Source organism: Paramormyrops kingsleyae, chromosome 16 (assembly GCF_048594095.1).
Source record: "Paramormyrops kingsleyae isolate MSU_618 chromosome 16, PKINGS_0.4, whole genome shotgun sequence".
NCBI classification, from domain to species: Eukaryota; Metazoa; Chordata; class Actinopteri; order Osteoglossiformes; family Mormyridae; genus Paramormyrops; species Paramormyrops kingsleyae.
The window spans coordinates 23,553,078-23,575,168 of NC_132812.1; the positions used below are offsets into that span (position 1 = coordinate 23,553,078).

Sequence of the window (22,091 nt, forward strand, 5' to 3'; positions counted from 1 at the left end):
AATAAGACCCAGAAATATTTTCCCCATGTTTTTTATACACCCGCCCCCCCCCCCCAAAAAAAAAAAAATGAGGTAGAAACCGAAATATGGCTCAAGGATCAAGGTCTGAACTGAACCGTGGATTTGGAGAATCGTTAAACCCCTAAAAAGAGCTGACTTTCAAACACGGAGAGAACTAATTTTCTGAACCAAATTCCCAGTTTTCATTCCTCTCTGGAGTTTCTGCACCCTAAGCTGTGGTATTTGCTTTTAAAGTAATTTTGCTTTTCTGTGTAATATTCTGCCTGACTGCTGAGCTGTACCAGTCTGTGTCGATTCCTCCCCTGCTATAACCAGACCCCTGACGTGTGACCCGTAGGGTGGGGAATCTCGTGGGAATGCTGGAAGTGAACCACAACCGAGACACTGACTCCATGACGAAGAGGCTGGCTCGTCTGGAGGAGCAGGTGCATCTCTGGTGGATCCCGCCTATTCCACCAAGCACCATGTTATGTGTTGTGTAGCTGTGGGGCACCTTGTATTTATAACCTGAATCTATAACCCTTTATGTTTATGAGTACTCACTGGAATGTCCTTACCCTCTCCATGTATCTGAGTAATCACTGGACTGCCCCTACCTCTTCATGTATCTGAGTACTAACTGCACAGTTCCTACTCTCTCCATGTATCTGAGTACTAACTGCACAGTTTCTACTCTCTCCATGTATCTGAGTACTAACTGCACAGTTCCTACTCTCTCCATGTATCTGAGTAGTCACCACTGTCTCTACCTTCTCCATATATCTGAATGTTCACTGCACAGTCCCTATCTTGTCTCAGTATCTGAGCACTCACTGGACTGTCCCTAACTTCTCCATGTATCTGAGTACTCACTGCACTGTCCCTCCCTTCTCCATATATCTGAATGTTCACTGCACAGTTCCTACCTTGTCTATGTACTGTATCTGAGCGCTCACTGGACTGTCCCAAACTTCTCCATGTGTCTGAGTACTCACTGCTCTTTCCCTGCCCTGTCTATGCATCTCAGTACTCGCTGCACTGTCTATACCCTTTCCATGTATTAAGTATTTACTGCACTGCCTCTCCTTGTAGCTATCTTCATTTAGCACTGCACCTGTCCCCCACCCCCCAAATGAATGCTCAGTTCTTGTGTTTAATGTGTAATGCTGCCTGTCTCACAAGCCCATCTAGATCTCGTGGGTCTCATTCTGCCGCGCTGCAGGTCTCACGGTCGGTCAAGGCGCTTTCTTGGATAATGAATGCACTGAGGTCACAGGGCTACGCATCTGAAGAGGAAGTGCCTTCACTCAGTGAGTCCCTGCCAGTCACTTTAGTGCTCTTTATATTCCCATAAGCATTAATACTTCATTATGCTTGTGCCTCTGCGCTGGTACTAAAAAAAATATCAAAGTTCAGGTATCAAATTTGCTGTGGGAAAATCCTCTCTAATGTTCCTCATTCCCCCTCCTCCCCCGGACCATCCTCTTCCCCAGCCTCGCAGCGGAGCCACATGGAGACAGACCCAGAGCCAGCGAACAAGCCCACCGCCGAAGGGGCTCCGTGCCACATCAAGGCGCGGCATCTCCACTACCCTGGTAGCCAGGTCACCCGCTTCCCCGTGCCCGAGGAGAAAGTCCCGTGGGAGGTGCCCGCCGCCGCCCTCTGATACCCACATGGTTGGACGAAGGCCCAGTGATGCTCCTCTGCTGGAGGCTTTATGGAGGTGTTACTTCTCCTTCACTTGCAGGTGGAGTTCACGCTGTACAATCCTCCTGTTTACAGCACCCAGAGGACCACGGACAGCCGAAGGAAGGGAACACCGCCAGCTGGAGAGTAAGTGCTGGTTGTGTGGGTCTGTGAAGCTCTTCTGTCTCAAGAAACCATCTGTTACCGAGAGACTCCCCTCTGCAGCCAATAGGAAGAGGGTAGAATGACATATTAAATGCTACTCCAGCCTACACCTGATGGTGGCCATGGATCAACCATGAAGTTGGGGATTTGTGTCCGTGTCCAGGAGGTGGTTGGGTCACATCCCGTGGCTGATAGAATAATCATATCACCAGTGTTCCCATTAACCCCCACTACTCCAGGAACACTGGTTGACCCCCACTTTCTGATCTTCACTTTGGATAAAAGCATCTATAATTGCCTATGTAAATGTTACTCTTTGGTAAAACTTAAGAAGACTGCTTTTCTGATCAGTGACTGCAGCATTTGTCTTTTTTCTTGCCTGTTTCCACAGCTCTGACGTCGCTAACTTACAAAAGTACAGGTTAGTATCAGACTTGAGCTTGGCTGAGCATCGCGGCAATCCGCCTTCACGGCGGCCAGAATTTTACCCAATGTCTGCTTCCAGGAACCCGGGAGGAAGGACTGGGCTGATGGGGAGAGGCTGTCTGGACCAACTGGGCCCAAACCAGATCCATGACCCAGTGATCACACGGTAAAAGGGGAGCTCACGTGCAACCATGAGCTCACGGCGGGTAAAAGGGGCCTTCAGGGGGCAGATGTGTGTGACGCATTGCCTCCGATGTTCAAGCTGGTGGGATGGAGACAGCCCCACGTTGGAGTTCCTGGCCGTGTGGGAGGAGTCCGAGGGACGCTGGGCGATACCAGGGGTGAGTCTGACCCGCTCATCCTGCAACCTCAGACCACCTGCTGAAATGAATGACTCACTAGATCAGACTTTGATCCAGCTCAGGCTAAAATGCTGTGTGCAAGAGCCTAAGTCACAGAAGCAGCCAATCCTCTTTTTTTCCACCAATACCTCTATGCGTTTTACGTAAGGTAACTCTAGAGGTGTGAAAATGTTAAGTTTCCAGCTTCAAGGACACCCTTGTAAAGCACTCGGGTATATACAGTGCAGGCATTTGGTCACGGCCTAAAAAGATTGTTCTGGTTGAGAATGTGAGGTTGTTCAGTTGTGCCAAGCGCAATATGGTATTTCCTTCAGGGACTGGTACATTCAGACGAGATCCTGCCAGAGAGGCTGGAGAGGATTCTGGGTAAGAAGCTGTGCGACAAGATCAAAGTGCGAATGGCAGAGGACACCCGCCTGCAAACGGTAAACTCAGATTCGCCCACGTGGCTTCAGTCATGACCACAACATTCACGATATTACTACTCCTTTGACATGCATCTAGGATGAGACACGTTCCAGTCAATACCAACAAAGAGAAAGGGTAGCAGTAAGTAATGTGTGCGATTGTGCACATGCATGTACACCTTCTGCGTTTTGAGGACATGGCCTAAAGAAGCCAGTCTTTACTGTGTGTCTAAGGACACACCTACTTCCTTGAATGCAGACCCAAGTGAAAAGACATGCAAAAACTGATCTCGATCCACGGGTATATCTATCTTGAGCAGAAGAAACAGACATTGAGAACGATTAGTGAGTTATTATGGCCTGTATCACTGCTGATATACATGGCTTGTCTCGTCTTGAATGCCTTGGAAGCTCCAAACATTGTAACACATCACGAGCAGCTATTAATTTATATACATTTTTTTATAAGCCTTTGCATAATCTTTTTACACAGAGCCCCTTCATGACCCAAAATGCCTAAAAAAGCTTTAGATTCATGCGCATAACATCAGGCTAAGACCAACTGTCACTGCAAACCAGAGCGGAAACCCCACAGGAAGGGAACGGAGGAGAAAACTCCTGGTACTTTTTAGAGCTAAAAACCTCTAAGGTGTCAACAGCCAACTTGCTGGGTGCCCAGGGGACAGTGTGACCCTCTCAATAGCAGTAGAATGGTGCTATAATTCTGTATCAGGTGTACAAGGGATACGTGGATGACGACAGGAACACGGACAACGCCTGGGTGGAAACGACTGCCTTCAATATACACTTGGGAAGCAGCGCGTTGCTGGACGAGATGAATCAAACGGTGAGAGCCAGTCTGATGCATCACCTTCAACCAGACAGACAGGCCAACTCACAAGCAGTCAAAGTCTCAGAAGGTCACAGCTTGCAGATTAAGTGATAGATGGTAACTGAAGATAATTAGACTGGGTTCCCTGGCTTTGTGTGTGTGTGTGTGTGTGTGTGTGAGTGTGTGTGTATGTGTGTGTGTGGAGTTTGGATGTTCTTCTAGTGTTCATGCAGGTTATGAAAAATGAGTGTCCCTAAGTGGCCCTCAGTATCTGAGTATGTGCCCGGTAGTGGACTCGCCCCCCCCCCCCACTGAGCTCTCCTGGGATAGGCAGGAATAGGCTCACTGCGACCCTGTACTAGATAAGTGGTTATGGTAGGCCAAAGAGGAAGCTGTACGCTAACGCCCCCTGCTGTTTCCCTCAGGTTCAGCGCAGATTGGTGACGAAGGAGTCCGTGTGGTGGAGGGAAGTGAGCAGCACCGCGCTCATGTGCGCCCACCATAAAGAAGTCCTCCGCCGTGTTGCCGAGCTTCACCAGGGGGCGCCCTGACCGCCTGTCCGTCACACACAGCACTGCCACGTCGCACACTAACGTTCATTGCTTGCGGCCGTAAGTCAGTGGGTGTGTGGCCGTGTGCCTTTCAGTACGCCCCAGTACTCAACCCCCACCCTTCCCAGAAAACTAAAGAACAGCATACTCCATCCAAAAGACCTTGCCTGTCATCTTCCACCGTGTTACCTCGACTGTGCTGCGATTGTTCTAGATGACATCATCCCTACATGGGTAATGGTGTGATTTACACTGAAAGGCAGCCAGCCCCCTTTTAGCCCGAATACAAGGCCCACAGGGAAAATTGGTTCTGAAGACCCAGTGTTATGTTTAGAAGCTTTCATCATATATGCAATGACGTCTCCATACCCAGAAAAGCTGAACTATTATAGTGCTTTTCTGCCACACCAGGTACTGTACTTTGGTATGGTACTTTCTGTACTTTACCTTTTCCATTGGTTTCCAGCCGAGTACCAGCACCAAAAGTTCCAGTACCCAAAGTACCACACCAGCTGGGGTATGGGGTACTCTTTTGGTACTTTGGTGAGGGGCATGCAAACGCTTTCTTTGCCGATTGGTTATGCAAATAGCCTGCCACTGAAACACAATACAAACACCATCTTGAAAGAAGTCACGAACTTAGAAAACAACGATAAATGACGTTGACAAATGAAGAGACCCAAGTTTTAAATGCACTCAGGTCAGAAGAATCAGAAGAAGATCTAGATGGCATGACAAGAAATAAAGAAGTATTTGGTATAATATACTAGGGCTACACAATATTGGGGAAAAAAATAAAATATCGTAATATGACTTTGTTGTAATAAATATTGGGATATTTATAAAGCAAATAAGGAATTCAAAATACATTTCTCATAAACACGTCAAGGAGTGATTTAAACAGCAAGGATGAAAATGATTATTATGATTATTTTTTTTAAACATAGGTAATCTGGAAAAGGAACATTAAAAAAGGTCATTAAAATTGCAATGCTTGCTAAGTTTTGTTTCCCATGACTAAAAAACCTGTTTTAGTGAAAACTAAACCCCCCCGTGCTATAATGTCCAGACAGTATGAAGATATGAAAAAGCATGGTCTCAGTCTAGCTGTCGTGGTCCTTGCAATGTGGGGACTGCATATGCATAACATGTGATGTTAGAATTAATATCACACATCTCCCAGCCCTATAGTATTATAATATACCATAGCCTTTTTTTCAAATTCAGCACAAAACACCTGCCTCGCGTTGTAATGTCGTTAGCAATGGGACCAGTTTTTATGCCAGTGGAAAACCAACACTTTGAAGTACTATATTAGTTTGGTACCTGGTGCAGTGGAACAGCACCTTTAAACATTGGTGTACACTGGTGCCACTTGTGTGATAATCCTGTCAAACAACATTCTACTATGTTGGAGGAAGATATTCAGATTAATTCAGCCCTCGAATTTTGGGTTCGGTAGGGTTTTAAGGAATAGATTTTCAATGAATGAATGAATGAATGACATTAATACAGCCATCTTCAAGACACCCAAAGCGCTTTACAGAACCAATGGGGAGCCGCTTCAACCCCCACCACTGTGTAGCCCCCACCTGGATGATGCGACAGCAGCCATTCTGCATCATTTTAATCAACACCTGCCCAAGATCACAAAACTAGCTGACTTACTGCCTGGATCATGACTCCAATAAAATAGTTAAATCCAAGGCTGAGGAAAACCCTGTCTGCAAGACTCCAAATAAACACCAACACAGTACTAAATGCATCTTTTACATTATCTAAGTATTATAGCAGACAACTGAATCCATACAAAGCATCTAGCAGTTCAGGTCCAGAAAGTACAAATCCAGACCAAGATTTTGCTTCAACCAACCAGTAGAGCATAAAGTGTCACAGACACAGAGTACTCAACTGGTTGGTTGAAGCAAAATCTTGGTCTGGATTTTTACTTTCTGGACCTGAACTTTCCACCTCTGGGCAGAACTCAGTTTAGGTTGTAACCTGGCGCAAGTGCCAAAAGGCAAAGCATCTGGTGCAATTAAGACCAGGAACCTGCTGGTTTGCTGCAGTTTCAAGCTGTGTTTATAACTCAGAAAGAGCACAATGACTTTCATTTCCCAGTGTGGGATTATACTGTCAGTTTGCGTGAGCTCTTTATGTGCCAGTGCCACCCGTAACCTGTCCTGCTCACTTTATGTCACTTCAAAAGCCTGCAGCTTAGTGGTTGGTTATTTTCCAAATACAGAAGGTCAATGGTGACCAACATTTTGTTTCAACCAACCAGATGAGTGTAAAGAATCACAGTCACAGAGTACTCAACTAGTTAATTGAAACTAATTGAAATCTTGGTCTGGGCTTTTTGGACCTGATAACCAGGGTTATTACAGCACCTATAGCAGCTAATGGAGGGGCACATATGATCGATTTTTTAATGTTTACACCATTTCACATAAGGTGCACCCATTTTTATACTTTTGCCTTATATATATATATATGTTACTTTTGAGGAAGTTATATAGTGAATAGACATAATCTGTTTGTATACAAATACAGTAATTAACATCGCCTATTGTTTTTGTATCACTGGAAAAATGTTTGGATATTGACCACTTAAGAATCACATTCGTGTGAGTTTTTATAATCCATCTGTCTCCCAAGCATTTATCCTGGTCAGGGTTATGGGGGCTGGGGCTTATGTCAGACAGCACAGGGCACACGGATGGGGTATGCCACTGACTGTTCTTGTAATCTTACTGATAATATATGCATACACAGATATATTCAGCTTATGGTTATCCTGTTCGGGACAGTGTGCTCTGTGCTCCTTTGTAGTAGACCCCACGTGCTGTGCTATTTGTCTCACCTGTATGTCACTTTCGACAAAAGCCTCTGCTAAATTAATAACTATAAATGCTGTAGCCAGATGAATTTAACCAATTTACACACATGTAACTTAAAACCACAAATATCTTCAGCATTCCTCACGTCAAAACATCCCCAAGGTACTCTGGTACATCATAGTATGATCAACCTCGACTGATTTGATCATGACGGATCCCGGGATTACAATGGTGATGGTACAACTATAAATAGTACCAGGGGAAAACGTGGAAATACGATGTTTGCTGTTTGTTATTGTGCTCTAGGTTTCATGTACAACCTGCTAATCCTGTTCAAGCAGCTTCATAGTCCGGATTCTGGAGGATTAACACAACCACTGCTCGTGTGCCACATGTAGGCTTATTGCGTACGAAGTTCCACAGTAAAGTGTGTCGTGTTTACATTTACATTGTTCCTGTGTCTTTGTTGTACATAAATGAAATACAGATTGTGTGTATATTCCAGCAGAAATAAAAACGAGCTTTCATCCAGGTTGACTATCAATTCTGGGGTGTTCCGGTTTCTAAAATATAAATACCCTATATTTAAAGTATCAATATCCGTTATACATCCATTTTTTGTATTACTATATCAAATTAAATGTTGTTAAATGTTGTTTTAGCTCTAGTCCAATTTTATCTCATATAATCCAACATAATGTAATGTAATTTAGGCTATCTTGGTTCTCACATTAAACCAAATTATTAAACTGCCATAAAAACGTATTATTTTACCCATATAAAAAAGAACGGTCCCTCAGTATATTTTAAAGTATATATTCTGTCACAAAAAAAAATGGTTCGTCAATAACTTTGGATACACGACTGAAGCAGCCGGCTATACCTCCCGGGGTACCCTGCTAAGGGGGTCCTTATATGTCGAATAATAAGAATACATACGGATAAGGCTTCCAGCACAGCCATGCAGGTCCCGCTAATGCGCGCGCCCCAGCACCCCGCAAGCCGCGCACGCGGCTCACCTGACCAGCATCCGTCAGCCGGCTACAGGTGAAGGCCACGCCCACCCCGGAAGTGACGCGGACGCTCACGAGCTCGGGATTAGACCACAGGATTAGAATCAGACCGGACGGCCGAAGCCCAGCTGAGCGTCGTATCCATGAGACGGTACTGCTATTTGACATTTCGTTTTATTATCCCCGATTATTTACGTACGAAAGCAGGCGCGGACTTTATGTGTGCTTGTTTTTGCGGTGTGTATGAGTGGTTTTGTTACTAGCGAGGTAATAGCGCAGCTCGATGGTGCTGGTTTGCAGGACACTATGTCGCGGCTCCTGCGCTGCAGCCGCGGGGACCTTCGGATGTCCGCCGCTTTGACGTGGGTATGTATTGCAGGGGGATGCGGTTAAATTTAACAGCCCGAAACAGGTTTTAAAAATGGGTTGCGTAGTTATGCAACAGAATCTGGGTGGATTTTGGCAGCCTCTCCTCCCGGGATGAGTTTGCGGTCGTTTCGGTTTTGAAGCCGGATTTGATTATTAGATCATTAGCGATATACTTGTTTTTTTATTCGAAATGCTATTGCAGATGTATTATTTCTTTTGATAAGGTGCAGCCAACGATTCATTGAACATCAATGGCTGAATTTGTTTATTTGTTCACAATATGGAGAGCTGGACATGTCGTTACAAAGCGAAAGGTGACTTTTGCATATTCCTGGCTATATCCATCTCCGGTTCCGTCCAGTCATTTTATGTTGCGGTCATTATATAACAAAATCGGGTAGCAGATTATTTATTTTCTACGCAATGCAATACCGAAGCAAAACAACTGCATAACAATTTGATGATCTTAATGATGTTAACGACTGAGTGCACTTCTATTTTGTAATTTTCAATCAAATTATAGTCGGATTCGAAAAGAGAGCAGGAAAGGGCAGTTGTCTGAACATGGCCAAGGCAATTCAGGATTCGTTAATTGCCTTAATGTAGTTGATGTGCTCTGAAATTATTTTTATGTCTTGTAGATCCGATTTTTTTCCAAACAGTAGTGATGCGTTGGCATCACTGTGCTGCGTTAGTTGATGTATGTTATTAGCATCCCTTACATATTCCTTATTTGATCAACACCGGCATTCTGTATAGTATTGGAAGGTAATATTTAGTGATATCAAGCACTGTAGGATTTGCGTGATTTCGCATGTGCAGCTTAATCCTCAAAATTTTGTGCCTTTTGTTATGGCTTCAAGGAATCATTTTAGGGCCATATATTATGAACTGTTCCCACAATTGAAAGGAAACAATAGGCTACCTTTTAAGTAAATAGGTTAAATTAAGGAGAGCGCAGTATTTTGTGCAACTAAAATGAACTCGTTAGTGATATTTTTTGAGACCCCCTTTTCCAGTGAGGACCACACATGTGATGCTTTTAGCAGCAAATAACGTGTTACTTTGGACAGCATTAAGCAGATGAGTTTCCCAATCTTATGGCCCCAGGGGAGTCTCTCGTAAGGGTCATGGCCCTTAGGCTGTGTAACCCATATGTGAGACAGTTTGCTCAGATGGGGAATAATATGCATTTCTCTGGCCACAGACGTGCGCCAAAATGCCTCTTTTAAACCAGGTTAAATAATGTCCAGAATCTTATTTCAGCGTTTTGAAGTTCCAGGAAACTCCATTGCTATGGGTTACGTTGTTCACCGTTACTAATTGATGAAGAGAGGGGCACGATTCCAGGCCTGAGCTTTCAGTTTTGCTCAGATTTCATGCTATGACTCTGGAGTTGGGTTGGGCTATTGTTGGGGGAATCTTCAGAGTTTGATAGCTTGCATGAGGTACTTGTTACCAACTGCCTCTCCATTGCCAGGCTGCAGACCAGGTTTAAAGACCAGTAAGGCCAAAGTGAGCCTTTGGAACATTGTGTGTTCAGACTCCCTTCAAGCATGTATTCCAAGACCCAGGATCAGAATTTGGGATCAAAGCCTATCCCATTCACCTTTATGGTGGCTGCTTCTCACAATAGCCACCCCTTAATTCAGGTTTAGTTAGTAATTGTTAGCTGTGTCCATGCTAGTGAACAAAGGGAGCTTGACCCCAAACCCTCAGCTTGCTTCTGTGGACCTTCCATGAGATACTGGGTGACAGGCAGTTGGGCAAATTAGCCAGATGTGGCATGTTGAATATTATTCTGGAATAATGTGCAAGAAACTCTTGCAGCTAATCCAGCATTGGATCAGTATGATTTTAACACGATTCTTCCTGACAGATATTGCCTTGTATACATTTTCTATAATCCCAACCCAGTCTAACTGCAAGAGATATGTGGTAATCTTGGTTCTTGTTTTACCTGCCATGAGACTAACTGGTCTTCAGTGATCTCAGTTCGGTGTGGTGTGCTGCCCGCCCACAAACCTGTGTTTTCTCAGTCTAACGGGCATATTTGCACTGGGACCTTGAACTGGATTTTTTTACATTGGGGTCATAAATATCCTTTAAATAACTTTGCCACCAGAACATAATCGAACGAACTGCAGAGCAGCGTTAAGGACCTCTTACTTCTTAGGAATGTGGGCCATTAAGAACTGCTTACAGTGGTAACTCATTAGCATCGTTGCGCCAGCAAAGTCAAGTATTCAGCAGAAACCCTTTCAGAACCAAAGACTGTACCATCTGTGCCAGCCTTGCCTTGAGCCAATCGAAGAAGAATTGGAAGTAGGTGTTGTCAGTCAACCTGTAGGGAGTTTCGGGTGTTGATGCCGTCCACTGGCGAAAGTGAATATGAGAAGGAGGAACCAGCTCAACCTGTCCACAGAATGCTGGGATTAACCACCTGCCCTGGTTTCTGTAGGAAGGTTCCAGCTGCCTAACAGCGTGCTGAAAAATCTTTGCTGCGAGAAGATGGACAGAAAGCGGTTGGTATCATGTTCACTTACGATGCACCTGATACCATGGATAAGCATTAGTTCCATCTCAGAATCTGTCACCCTGCAAATTAGGACTGTTATCTTTGATCCTCAATAGCCTGTGGTATATGGTACCTAAAGTACTTTGCTGTATAGTTTGAGTTTGGTTGCTATATGCTTTTGGCGTTGAATGACGTGCTGCCTTTCAGTGAGGGATCAGCTTACAGAACAGTGGAATAAAGGTCAGCAGTCAGGTACAAAATGACGCTTGGTACAATGGTTTGATCTTTCAGTCCACTGGTGTGAACATTTTGACTGGGGGGGAGGGGCATCTATGTGATGGAGAACTGGGGGTAATGGAAAGGTCGGTGGGCCATGCAGTGCTGACATGGGGAAGGAAGCCATGTTCAGATGAAAGTATAGCATGTTGGGAGCAGGACAATATATAGCTAATACCCTATTGGAAAGATGATACAATATTTTTATCCTTGCAACGTCCGAGTTAACAGGATTCTGACAGTACACCATGCACACTTCTTATACTCTGTATTATTGTGGTGTTCATGTAAGAGTAATTTGCGAAACTGTTGTGTGGTCTTACATTTTCCTGTGGCATGCGGATGGCATGCCGACTTCACTGTCTCAGCTGGGACAGTTTTGTTATCATTCCACAGTCAAACCATTGACTGTGCTGGTCCGAGCTTCAGTCTGAATTTTTGAGGTTTGCATGCAAGGTAGCTTGTCACTGGGTTGTCTTCCCAAGAATGGATCCCTCCTATATCCTCAAGGTTTCAAACACCAGACCAAACTGGGATGTGAGGATGGGTCTTTACATGCTTTTGTGTATCCTGGGGGATTGCTAGAAGCACGCTCTAGGAAGTATTGGGATTAGGAAGTGCTTGTGTGTTCTGCTTGTCCTCCCAGGACTTGCGTGTCCCTCACTGTGGTGGCCAAGGGACGCTTACCAAGACTGCTCCACAGCTCCATGCAGTCAGCACTCACTGTGCAGCGAGGGGACATCAAGGATTTCGGGTGGACCAAACGTGCCAGTTTGAACCCATGAATGAATGGCAGCTGAGTTCCCAAATGCCCAGGGGTCACAAAGCCTTGTTTCACTGTTGCAGGATGATGTACTGACAAGCGATGAGGGACTCTTGGGGTTAATTTGCAATTGAGAACCGGAAGTCAATAATGGCTAATGCTGTCCTGACCGTATAACCCAATTCTCCTATTAGCCTTACTCTATGGCTGGAACCCCTATAATCATAGTCCTTCATGGTGATGTGTGGGTGCTGCTCTGGTCCTTTGTGTTTTAAATGGGAAATGGACAGGTGGGTGGTGTTGGACGCCTTTGGCCATGATGCTGGTGCCTCTGTCGTACCCGTTTCTTGCTCCAGTTGCTGCCTGATGAAAAGGTGTTGGCCTTTGTTGCCTACTAGAAATTCTTACTCGCTTACTCACAAGGTCCCTGCAGTTGAAGCCCTGATAGGGAGTCATGTGATTAAGGGGCATGACTTCAGTGTTCTCATAACGCCCCGTTTCTTTAGCTGCCTGCTTCTCCAGAATCCTGCCCATCTGTTGTATTTTGCCAGCTAAAGGATGTGCACTTACTGTTACACATTACAGCTTTGGAAACAGCAGCTTTCGGGGTGGTCCTCTCCTGCAATCACTCTCTGAAAGCTATGCCACTCTCGTGGTCATACGAGTGTCTGGGAACGGTAAGCACTGCTCATGGCCAGGCCAGGCTGATGGCAGCTGTCTCTTGCCCAGTCGCAGGGGTGGTTGGGGGTGCAAGACACAGGAGCTGTCAGTGTATGTGTTTGGCTTCTGGTGAAATAGTGATGAGGCAGTGTAATGGAGCCAAGGCGGTATGTCTTACAGCAGGAGCCTGGAGAAAGGGCCGAATTAGGCACTGTCTACAGGAAGTCCTCTCCTAGCGCGCGTACACACACACACACACACACACACACACACACACACACACACACACACACACAAACTCTCTGGTCATGTGATCCCAACATGGAGCCATTTACACGATGTGGGGAGTTTCATCAGAGCTTGCGTGTCTCCTCCTGGTTACCTCTCATGCTCCCTGGTTACATGGCCTGGACGGCAGGTTACTGCTGGTGAAATGAATCTTGCTGGTAAAGATGCTGGGAAGATGGGAGTGGCCAGCTGCCTTTGTTCCTGGCCCACTGTTCCTCCGCATCCCGTTTCAGTGGGAGCTACCGGCTGGATCCGCCTCTCACCATGAATAAGTTATGGTGGTCTCGCCTGTGGATGTCGGAAAGAGCCTGTGCACATCTGTCTCCCCCCTCCACCCACCTCATTTTCTGCCAGCCGTGACTCTGGACCTTTTGCCGGAGCCTCTGCCCCCCTCCGACCAGCCCCCCCTTCCAGCTTAAATTGTCTACCTCAAAAAGAATGTTTGTGTAATTTGTCTGTTTTCTCTGTGCTTGTTTCCTCTTGCATTCCAATAACATACAACAAGGCAAATTCTGAGATGCCAGTTGCCTGGCGCATGTGTGTCTGTGCCCAGTGATGGGTTGGCACTCTGTCCATGGTCTGCTCTGCCTTGTGCACTGTGCCTTCTGGGACAGACTCCAGTCCCAGCATGACCCTGAACTGGGTAAGCGCTTACGGACAGTTCAGTGGATGCATGCACTGATGGTACAGGATGCGCAGCCGTTTCCATCCAGCTCCATTCCTCCTGCAACGAGTGTCTTGAAAGTAGCTCTGGATGAAAAAAAAAATATTAGCTCACGATTTTAGCAAGTATTAGGATGTGACAAATAACCAGTTGCGCTCTGGTTTAAGCTGGAAAGGTTTTGGGCACTGAACATATACATGTGGTGATTGCAGGTCTTTTTTTTTTTGAGGATTTTGGGGTTTAAGCAAAATAAAGTGGGGTGGGGGGTGGGGGGGCTTGGGTGATCAACGGGCAGAAAAATGATACAGGCATTAGGCCTACTAAATGGGACACAGTTGAGTATGTCCTGACCTGTCTAGAGGAAACTGCCTATCAGTGTCACAAATGGCAGATGATGGAAGAGGCTTGTCACTTGTCTTCTTATTGGCCTGGTATGGTCATGGCCTTCCCAGTTCACAAGACATTGGATGGGGTTGAAAAGTTCACCTTGTCCTGGATTGACATGAGTACAATTTTAGAGGAGAGCGAGTTGTTTTGTTTTTTAGCGCGCGGTCTAGTGTTTTGCCTCTTGTTTTCTTTCGTTGCTCTGGCCCCAGCCTTTCCTGGAACAGTCTGGCTGTTTGTTTGCACTCAGCTGACCTTTGGACCTGCAGGATGGTGTTGAGCCAGGTATGTTCCCTGCTGAAGTTGACGGCGCCGGGCTGAAGGTCTCCATCGGTTCCGGATACAGGGCCGCTCAACCGAAACCCGACGGCTTTGCCTCCCCTTGGTCGCTGGGAACTGCATTTTTTTTCAAGCTCTTTTTACAGCCTCAGGGAAGGGAACTGGCCACGTCTGTGGGGCCTCCATCTCCACGTTTATCTGAGTAAAGGCCGGAGAATCGGCATGCCTGGGCGGAGGCAGGTAGGCGCGGTGCATAAGGCTAATCAGCTCTCACACCAGATGTTTTTTCCAGCATTTAATTATTAATACGCCGACATTTTCATCCAGAGTGGCTTTTCAGGCTAGATGTCATACTTCACCGGGTTGGGTAGTTTTACCCTGCTCAGGATACAAAAGCAGGGCCTTTTTTGGGGTTAACCTTTTCATCTGTGTTCTTAGCTCTCTGTGTGTGACGACCCGAAGGCGGATTGAGCTTTTGCGTTTTTGCAGCCGTTTATGCATGTGGGCATGTGGGTTATTCGAACTCCTGGCCAAAGGACATTATGGAGATACTGCCACGAAACAAACAAAGCTTGGATTTGCATAACAAAAAAGATTAAAAGTGTGATTTAAAAAAAAAAATGAGACCGAAATTGAGTCCATGGAAATGCCCCCTACATGTGTAAGTGTGTGTGTGATTTCTGCTGTAGGCCACCTGCCGCTCGCATTGCCTGCGGTGCTGATTTGCCACGCTCTCTTCTCAGCGGTGGTACCAAATCCAGGGGATGGGTCTCCCTCGGCCTTAGGAGAGGAGCATCTGTTCTTAGCTTCCTAGAACACCCCCCCCCCACCCCCCCACCCCCCACCAGCTCGGTCTCATCTTGGTGGCTGCTCAGCAGGGGTCTCCATGTGTAGGTCTGTGTCCCTGCTTTTGTTTGGCTAGATTTATGTTTCCAGAGCGGGGCGTCAAGCTCTGTTCCTGCTGCTATTTTGCTTTATTAATCACCAGATCACTTCCAGTATTTTTTTTTTCTTTTAATTCTGTATTTATGCTGTTTTTTTTTCTTTCTTCTTTTCTTCTTCAAAGTTCACGAGATTTAAAGAAAGCAGCTATTTCGTGGATTGGCCAGGAAATAAACTCTGAAAGCGTGTCTATTTTTGGAGAAAGGTCTTCAGACCAATTAAGGCAGGATAATGGGTAGGAATGAGGCCCAGCGGCCGCAGGGCCTGCCAGAAGCCTGCCTTTGTCTCTTTCTGGAATCAAGCTCTGCTGACAGGGTCCAACAACGCGTCACCCTCCCGGTTTTGGCTGCCCGACGAGACGTGTGAGCATGGGGAGGGGGGGGGGTGAAATTCAGTGACAACAAAACGGCCTTTTGTGCATAATGTCACAGCAGCGCACGGTGTGTTGTCACGGGGATGTGTTAGCTCTGCAGCGCTGTGTCACTGCAGTGGGAAGTGCGCGTGTCCCTTTGGGGCTGCGGACAGGCCTGGGATCAGTCTGGGAGAACGGACTGGTTTGTCTTTGCCTGCTTTTCAGTAAGGGACCGTTAAATCAAAAAAGTTGGGGTTTGGGGTTTGGAGAGACCAAAATGGGGACTTAAGTGACAGTAAAACTAAAAAATCACCTGAAACTTTAATAAAATTGATATTAAAGCTGGGAACTGGGTGAATTCTAACTAATTGTTCAGTACTGTTTATATTTTTTTGCATGGTTAAATTTTTCTCCCTACAATTCCCAGCTTTGGGTCATCTGCTGCTTGGGAGCAAGCCCTAATTACATCACGCGTCGTATGTTACATGGCAATGATGGTGAACGCATTTCTGTCGGTGTGGCTGATGCGCCGCTCTGGCCAGCGTTAGCCTCCCACGGATTTTCGCATACTGTCGTCATCCTGTGAGCACGGCCCCCCCAAACTGAAGGTTCTGCCTGGAATTACAGCACCTACAACAACATCGATGGGGATCTTGACTTGGGAAGAAAAACGGCACGGTTTAATGCAGTCACAGTTATTTAGTCTACACAGCTTGAATGTATTTAATGAGCTAATTTCATCTGTCACTAATTATAAACTTCTCTGCCAAGTTATTAATAGCCTGCAAATAAATCAAACACAAATGAAGGAGGACGTGAGTTCCTTGGAGATGTGTGAGGCACACTGGTGTAGTTATAGTTTAAGTCCAGTTAAATTCATTCCTCTTCTCCACATAGAACGCAGCTGCTTTCTGCCCAGTGACCTCCGCCCTTGTAAGGGCCACAGGAGAGTCAGGTGTCCCTTTCCGAAAAATCTTCTGAGCTCTGGCCCCTTGCCACCGGTTCCTTTCCTGGCCAGTGACCATGACCCTCTGTCACTGTGCCTCCCCAGCAGTGCCTTTGTGGGCCTGACATGGTGGCGTTCTTGGAGATGTCTATGACGACCGGCTCCGTCACACTCCAAAAAAACAAATGTATACAATTCTATTTGTCTTGCTTTATACAAAATAGCAACGGGGTCTTGTGAATCAGCCCCCTCCTCTTTCGCATGGGGGGTGTTTCTCTCGAATTGGGGGTCCCTTTGCTACACAGTATGTCCTGAGCTGGAAGCACAGGCTGCATTGGCTCAGACTCTCAGGGGACCTGGCAGGAGCCCTGGCCTTCTGTGTCTCCATCCTGCTTCTCTGTCTCCATCCTGCTTCTCTGTCTCCATCCTGCTTCTCTGTCTCCTCCTGTTTCTTCCACGTTCCTCCATGAATAACCTCTTGATCAAGGTTCTTTAGTGTGTGCTGGGGGCCCATGGTGTATAGAGATTAGGCCCTCTCTACAGTGTGTGTGTGTGTGTGTGTGTGTGTGTGTGTGTGTGTGGCGAGGTGGGGGTGGCACTTGGTGGGATTTCTGGTTTTCGAACAGCTGAGCCCGTCTTCCAGTTCAGCATAAAGCGATTTAATCTGATCCTCGGATGCAGATAGAGTATCTCCGTGACCAATTGGGGCCAGTCAGTGTGTGTGGGGAGGTGGGTGTTAATGCTCCGATGTTTGGCCAGCACCCGCCCCCCTTCCCCCCACTCTTTGTCCATTTCACACCTCCCCCGTTCTGTTCCTCTGTGGGAGAGCCCCTGATGCAGAGAAGCGTCACGGCGGACCATGCGACCGCGGCAGGTGGGCGGCTCTGACGTGTTCCGCTGGCGTACGTCACGTGATGCATATTTCCGAGCACGCTGGGACTGCCGGCCAGCCCAGGAGAGTGACGGGATGGACTGAAAGTGTCCTTCTGATTTATTTTTCTCGTCATACGATGGCGCAGGGAAGCTGCCGATCCCGGCCGTCAACACAGAAACAGGTAAAAGGCATTGAGGCTGCGGTCAGATGCTGACCCTGCCCCCGGTGGGCGGAGCCTCTCCTGGCTCCGCCCTCCCTGCTGCACTCGGCCCTCTCGCGGACCAGCTGGTTCATTCATGAAAAGTATGACGTGAGCGCTGCGTGGATCCGTCCTCTCTCTCGCTCTCTCTCTCTCTCTCTCTCTCTCGCTGGCTCGTTCGCTCCCTCTCTGCGCTCAGACGCGGCCGGCTCTCAGCAGGAAGAACCTGCCCTGCTCTGTCCTCCTCCTCCTCCTCCCGTCCTGGGCCGTCGCCGTGGCTTCACTGCTCCGCCGCGACCGTGCGTCTGGGCTCCGTCGGCCGTGAGTAATGCAGCGCGCCTGTCCCGCTGCCGGGGGTGTCTGAGCGGAGCCAACACGTGTGTCTGTGTGTGGGTGTGTGTTTGGCTTGTGACTCCTGTCTTTAATGGCTGTCAGATGGTGTCAGTGCACTGTGTGTGTGCACGCTTGTGCGTGTGTGTATGCATGCATGCTATTTTAAGCTTCAGTCAAGTCACTGGTGTTTCTGTCGGTAGCTGTCCTCTGAAGGATGGGGGGGCGGGATGTTAGCTGTTCTGGGGAGGTATGGGGGGGCATTTTGCTGCTGCTGCCAGCTGATCCACGTCAAGAGCAGTAATGTTCTAGGGTGCGCTGATTCCTTTTGTCTGGATTGCAGACACATTACTTTGAGTCCCCCCCCCCCCCTTTCCAGCTGGGCCCAGTCAGTCATGGGGGGGGGGGGGCAGTAGGCTCATTTGCATGAGCCCTTTCCTCGGCACGTCAACCGGGTCGCACCGGAGACCTGACCTGTGTGATTTCCATCGGAACAGGACATTGCTGGGCTGGGGGATTGCCTTTGTGTGTGTCTACCTATATCCATCCATCTGTCCATCCATGCCCTTATCCATCCATCCGGGCCACTCTTGGACCGTCTGCCAGCCCCTGCTGGCTAATGGAGGCCCAGCATTGATTTCCAAGCACTTGCCCAGCTAAGGTTTCCCAAGCTGAACGTTTGGGCAGAAGCACCCCCCTGCCCCACCCCCGCCCAGCTCATTGGAGCTCCACGTCCCAGCGTGGCGTGGTGTGGCGTGGCCTGCCCCCCTGTTATGACTGTGCTTCACGCATCTCTGTAAAGCCCCCGGATCCCCCCTCCCCCCTGCGAGGGGGACCGACAGGCAGTGCCATTCAGGGGGGGCTGCCGTCTCCTCCTCCCTCTCTTGTGTCCTTTGTTGTTGCTCTGTGTTTTTTTTTTTTTTTTAAAAACCTTTTAAAGCTGCAGCAGCGCCTCTTCCAGCTCCCCTCTCCTTCCCACGTCTTGCTCTCCCCCACCCCCCAGGTCCATCTCTCTGCTCTCCTTTCCCAGGTCCATCTCTCTCCTCTCCTCCCCCAGGTCCATCTCTCTCCTCTCCTCCCCCAGGTCCATCTCTCTCCTCTCCTTTCCTCTCCCAGGTCCATCTCTCTCCTTTCCTCTCCCAGGTCCATCTCTCTCCTCTCCTCTCCTCTCCTCTCCCAGGTCCATCTCTCTCCTCTCCCAGGTCCATCTCTCTCCTCTCCTCCCCCAGGTCCATCTCTCTCCTCTCCTCCCCCAGGTCCATCTCTCTCTTCTCCTCTCCCCCCCTCCCCCAGGTCCATCTCTCTCCTCTCCTCCCCCAGGTCCATCTCTCTCCTCTCCCCCCCTCCCCCAGGTCCATCTCTCTCCTCTCCTCCCCCAGGTCCATCTCTCTCCTCTCCCCCCCTCCCCCAGGTCCATCTCTCTCCTCTCCTCCCCCAGGTCCATCTCTCTCCTCTCCTTTCCTCTCCCAGGTCCATCTCTCTCCTCTCCTCTCCTCTCCCAGGTCCTTCTCTCTCCTCTCCTCTCCTCTCTCCTCTCCTCTCCCAGGTCCATCTCTCTCCTCTCCTTTCCTCTCCCAGGTCCATCTCTCTCCTCTCCTCTCCTCTCCCAGGTCCTTCTCTCTCCTCTCCTCTCCTTTCCTCTCCTCTCCTTTCCTCTCTTCCAGCTTCATCTGTTTTCTTCCCCCTTGCTTCATCCTTCCTTCCCTCCCTCCATTCCCTCTGTTTGATTTTGTCGCTGGCCACCCTCCCCTATGCAGTGTGCTGTTTTTGGGGCTCCCTCACACCCCCGCGCTCTGTGGGATCCAGCCGTCTGCCGGTGAGGCCCGGCACTTGGGGAGCGTGACGTCTCTGCGCCGGGTGCTATTTTTATCTTTGTTTCTTCAGCACGGAGCCGTGCGTCAGCAAGTGCGCGTGTATGTCTGCAGTGTGTGTGTGTGTGTATGTGTTTCGCCGCTTTACCCTTGCACAAGTGTAGAGGTGCGTGTGCAGTGTGGTGACGAACCACACCCACTAGTCTCCTGCCTCCAGCCCATTGGTTCAGCCACCTCTGCCGTGAGCAGCGTCATTGCATTTAAAGATGCATTGCAGGATGGCAGCGTGTGTGTGTGTGTGTGTGTGTGTGTGTGTGTGTGTGTGTGTGTGTGTGTGTGTGTGTGTGTGTGTGTGTGTATCGGGCTGTCTCTTCCTAAAGTGGCTTTTTTTGTGTGTGCACACTTGGTTAAACTGTGGGGGCATCTGGAACGTGGACTTGCCTCACACTCTGGTTCTAGCCACACTCTGGTTCTAGCCACACTCTGGTTCTAGCCATCCTGGATGCATTCGGTGTCGACATCCTAAGCGTGTCATCGGGGCCGCTAAGAGGCCCCGGGCCTTGCTGCAGAGTCGGCGCGGTAACGCCTGACTGACTTTGTTTGGCATTCTGCGTGCTGGGCGATAGAGCGGCTCCGAGGAAGAGACTCCATGACGACAGTGAACAGAATGAAAGCCCTGAGCTTCATCTCACCACCCTGGTCCTGACACTCAATGCAGGGGAGTGGCTCTCAGTCAGGGCAGGGTGCTTACATACCGCACCCCTACATAACCCTAACCCTGTCAGCCGGGGTCGCCTATGGGTCATGCAGATCAGGACCTCTAAGTTTCAGGGACTCCAAAAGTGCTCCGGATACCACATGTGTCAGCGCTCCACCGGGAGCTGGGAAGCCTCGTCGATTCTGTTTTTATTTATTTTATTTTTTTTTGCAAGTTATTGCTCAGGATGCCCTCAGCAGCCTGCAGACCAGCCAGCCTTGAAGGTCCTGTCTATGTTTTATGTGCATCTTCTAGCTGGAAAGAGGAGACTGTTCACTCTCACTCCTACTGGTTCCTGTAGGAACTGGGATGTTTCTGACACTTTTTTCAGGTCTGAAATATTCAGTAAGTTTTGTATGAGTCTTAAACACTTATTGGAGATCATAGTCTGTAGATCTGATGCCAGTACAGGGATGGTCTGTGTCCGGAAGACTTGTTCAGAATTTGTTGGCCTGTCGGACGTTTACTGTGGTCTTTGTGACATGATGGAGACATGTTTCACAAAACTCCAGTGGGGGACTCGCCCTTCCATGCACCCCGGGTCTGCACCCAGACAGCGCTGTGTCAGAGGCGCGCGCTTGCCGGAGCGGGGGGTAGGGTGGGGGTCAGACATGTGCCAGAAGGTCGGGGCCAGGCCTAATGCATTGTGGGATACAGTGGGAGTTAAATTGGCCCTTTGTCACAACAGCAGCTGTTTGTTTGGGAGTGGGCACCCTCAGGGTACCCGGCAGGACCTCTGATAATGAGACCTACAGCCGTGGGGGGGTTGGGTGGTTGGGGGGTGGGTGGGGGTAAGGGGCGGGGCCTCCTTTGTGTGTTTACATCCACTTTCAACCAATTTTATTTGCTGTGAGATATATTTATAAAACCACATGTAATGGTGAAAAGAAAATGCAGATAAGTACAGCAGAAAGGGAAAAGGTCTGCACAAAATGGGAATATCAGCAGCAGAAAGGGAAAAGGTCTGCGCAGAATGGGGATATCAGCAGCAGAAAGGGAAAAGGTCTGCACAAAATGGGAATATCAGCAGCAGAAAGGGAAAAGGTCTGCGCAGAATGGGGATATCAGCAGCAGAAAGCATCGACAGTGGAATCGGCCAATCAGAGGGACTTCTCGCGTGTATTCGCCCGTGCAGGTTTTGCGTCAAGGCTGGAAGGGCCTCAAACACAAATGTGCCTGTGCAGCGTGGCGTGTCTCTGCTGGTGTCCGATCCGGGCTTTTCCACCGCTGCCGTGAGCCCAGTCTGAGGTGCTTTTCCCAGTGAATTTCCCATCTGGGTTAGATCGTCACGTGCGTCGCGCTTTTAATTAAAGGAAAAATCTGCATGGCAGATTAAATTGTCTGATGGAGTAATTAAGAGTGGTGATGGGTGTAAAAACAGTGGAAACGCCCCCCCG

The 22,091-nt window shown here is 48.3% G+C and overlaps 2 protein-coding genes across 6 annotated transcripts in view; both read left to right on the forward strand.

The window, feature by feature from the left end:
• Window positions 1–6,296, forward strand: part of trpm2 (transient receptor potential cation channel, subfamily M, member 2) — a 29,804-nt gene extending 23,508 nt beyond the window's left edge. For all 3 annotated transcript variants that reach the window (XM_072700287.1, XM_072700289.1, XM_072700288.1), the window contains 10 exons: window positions 359–446; window positions 1,223–1,310; window positions 1,494–1,645; window positions 1,748–1,833; window positions 2,243–2,272; window positions 2,357–2,443; window positions 2,540–2,618; window positions 2,954–3,064; window positions 3,780–3,893; window positions 4,304–6,296. In XM_072700287.1, the coding sequence (XP_072556388.1) occupies window positions 359–446; window positions 1,223–1,310; window positions 1,494–1,645; window positions 1,748–1,833; window positions 2,243–2,272; window positions 2,357–2,443; window positions 2,540–2,618; window positions 2,954–3,064; window positions 3,780–3,893; window positions 4,304–4,429 (961 nt within the window). In that variant the 3' untranslated portion in view covers window positions 4,430–6,296. The remainder of the gene's footprint in view (window positions 1–358; window positions 447–1,222; window positions 1,311–1,493; window positions 1,646–1,747; window positions 1,834–2,242; window positions 2,273–2,356; window positions 2,444–2,539; window positions 2,619–2,953; window positions 3,065–3,779; window positions 3,894–4,303) is intronic.
• Window positions 6,297–8,333: 2,037 nt separating this feature from the next.
• Window positions 8,334–22,091, forward strand: part of map3k13 (mitogen-activated protein kinase kinase kinase 13) — a 29,225-nt gene continuing 15,467 nt past the window's right edge. The window contains exon 1 of one of the 3 annotated variants that reach the window (XM_023839972.2): window positions 8,334–8,433. The gene's annotated coding sequence lies outside the window, so the exon portion shown is untranslated. The other 2 variants (XM_023839975.2, XM_023839974.2) reach the window with 2 other exon arrangements.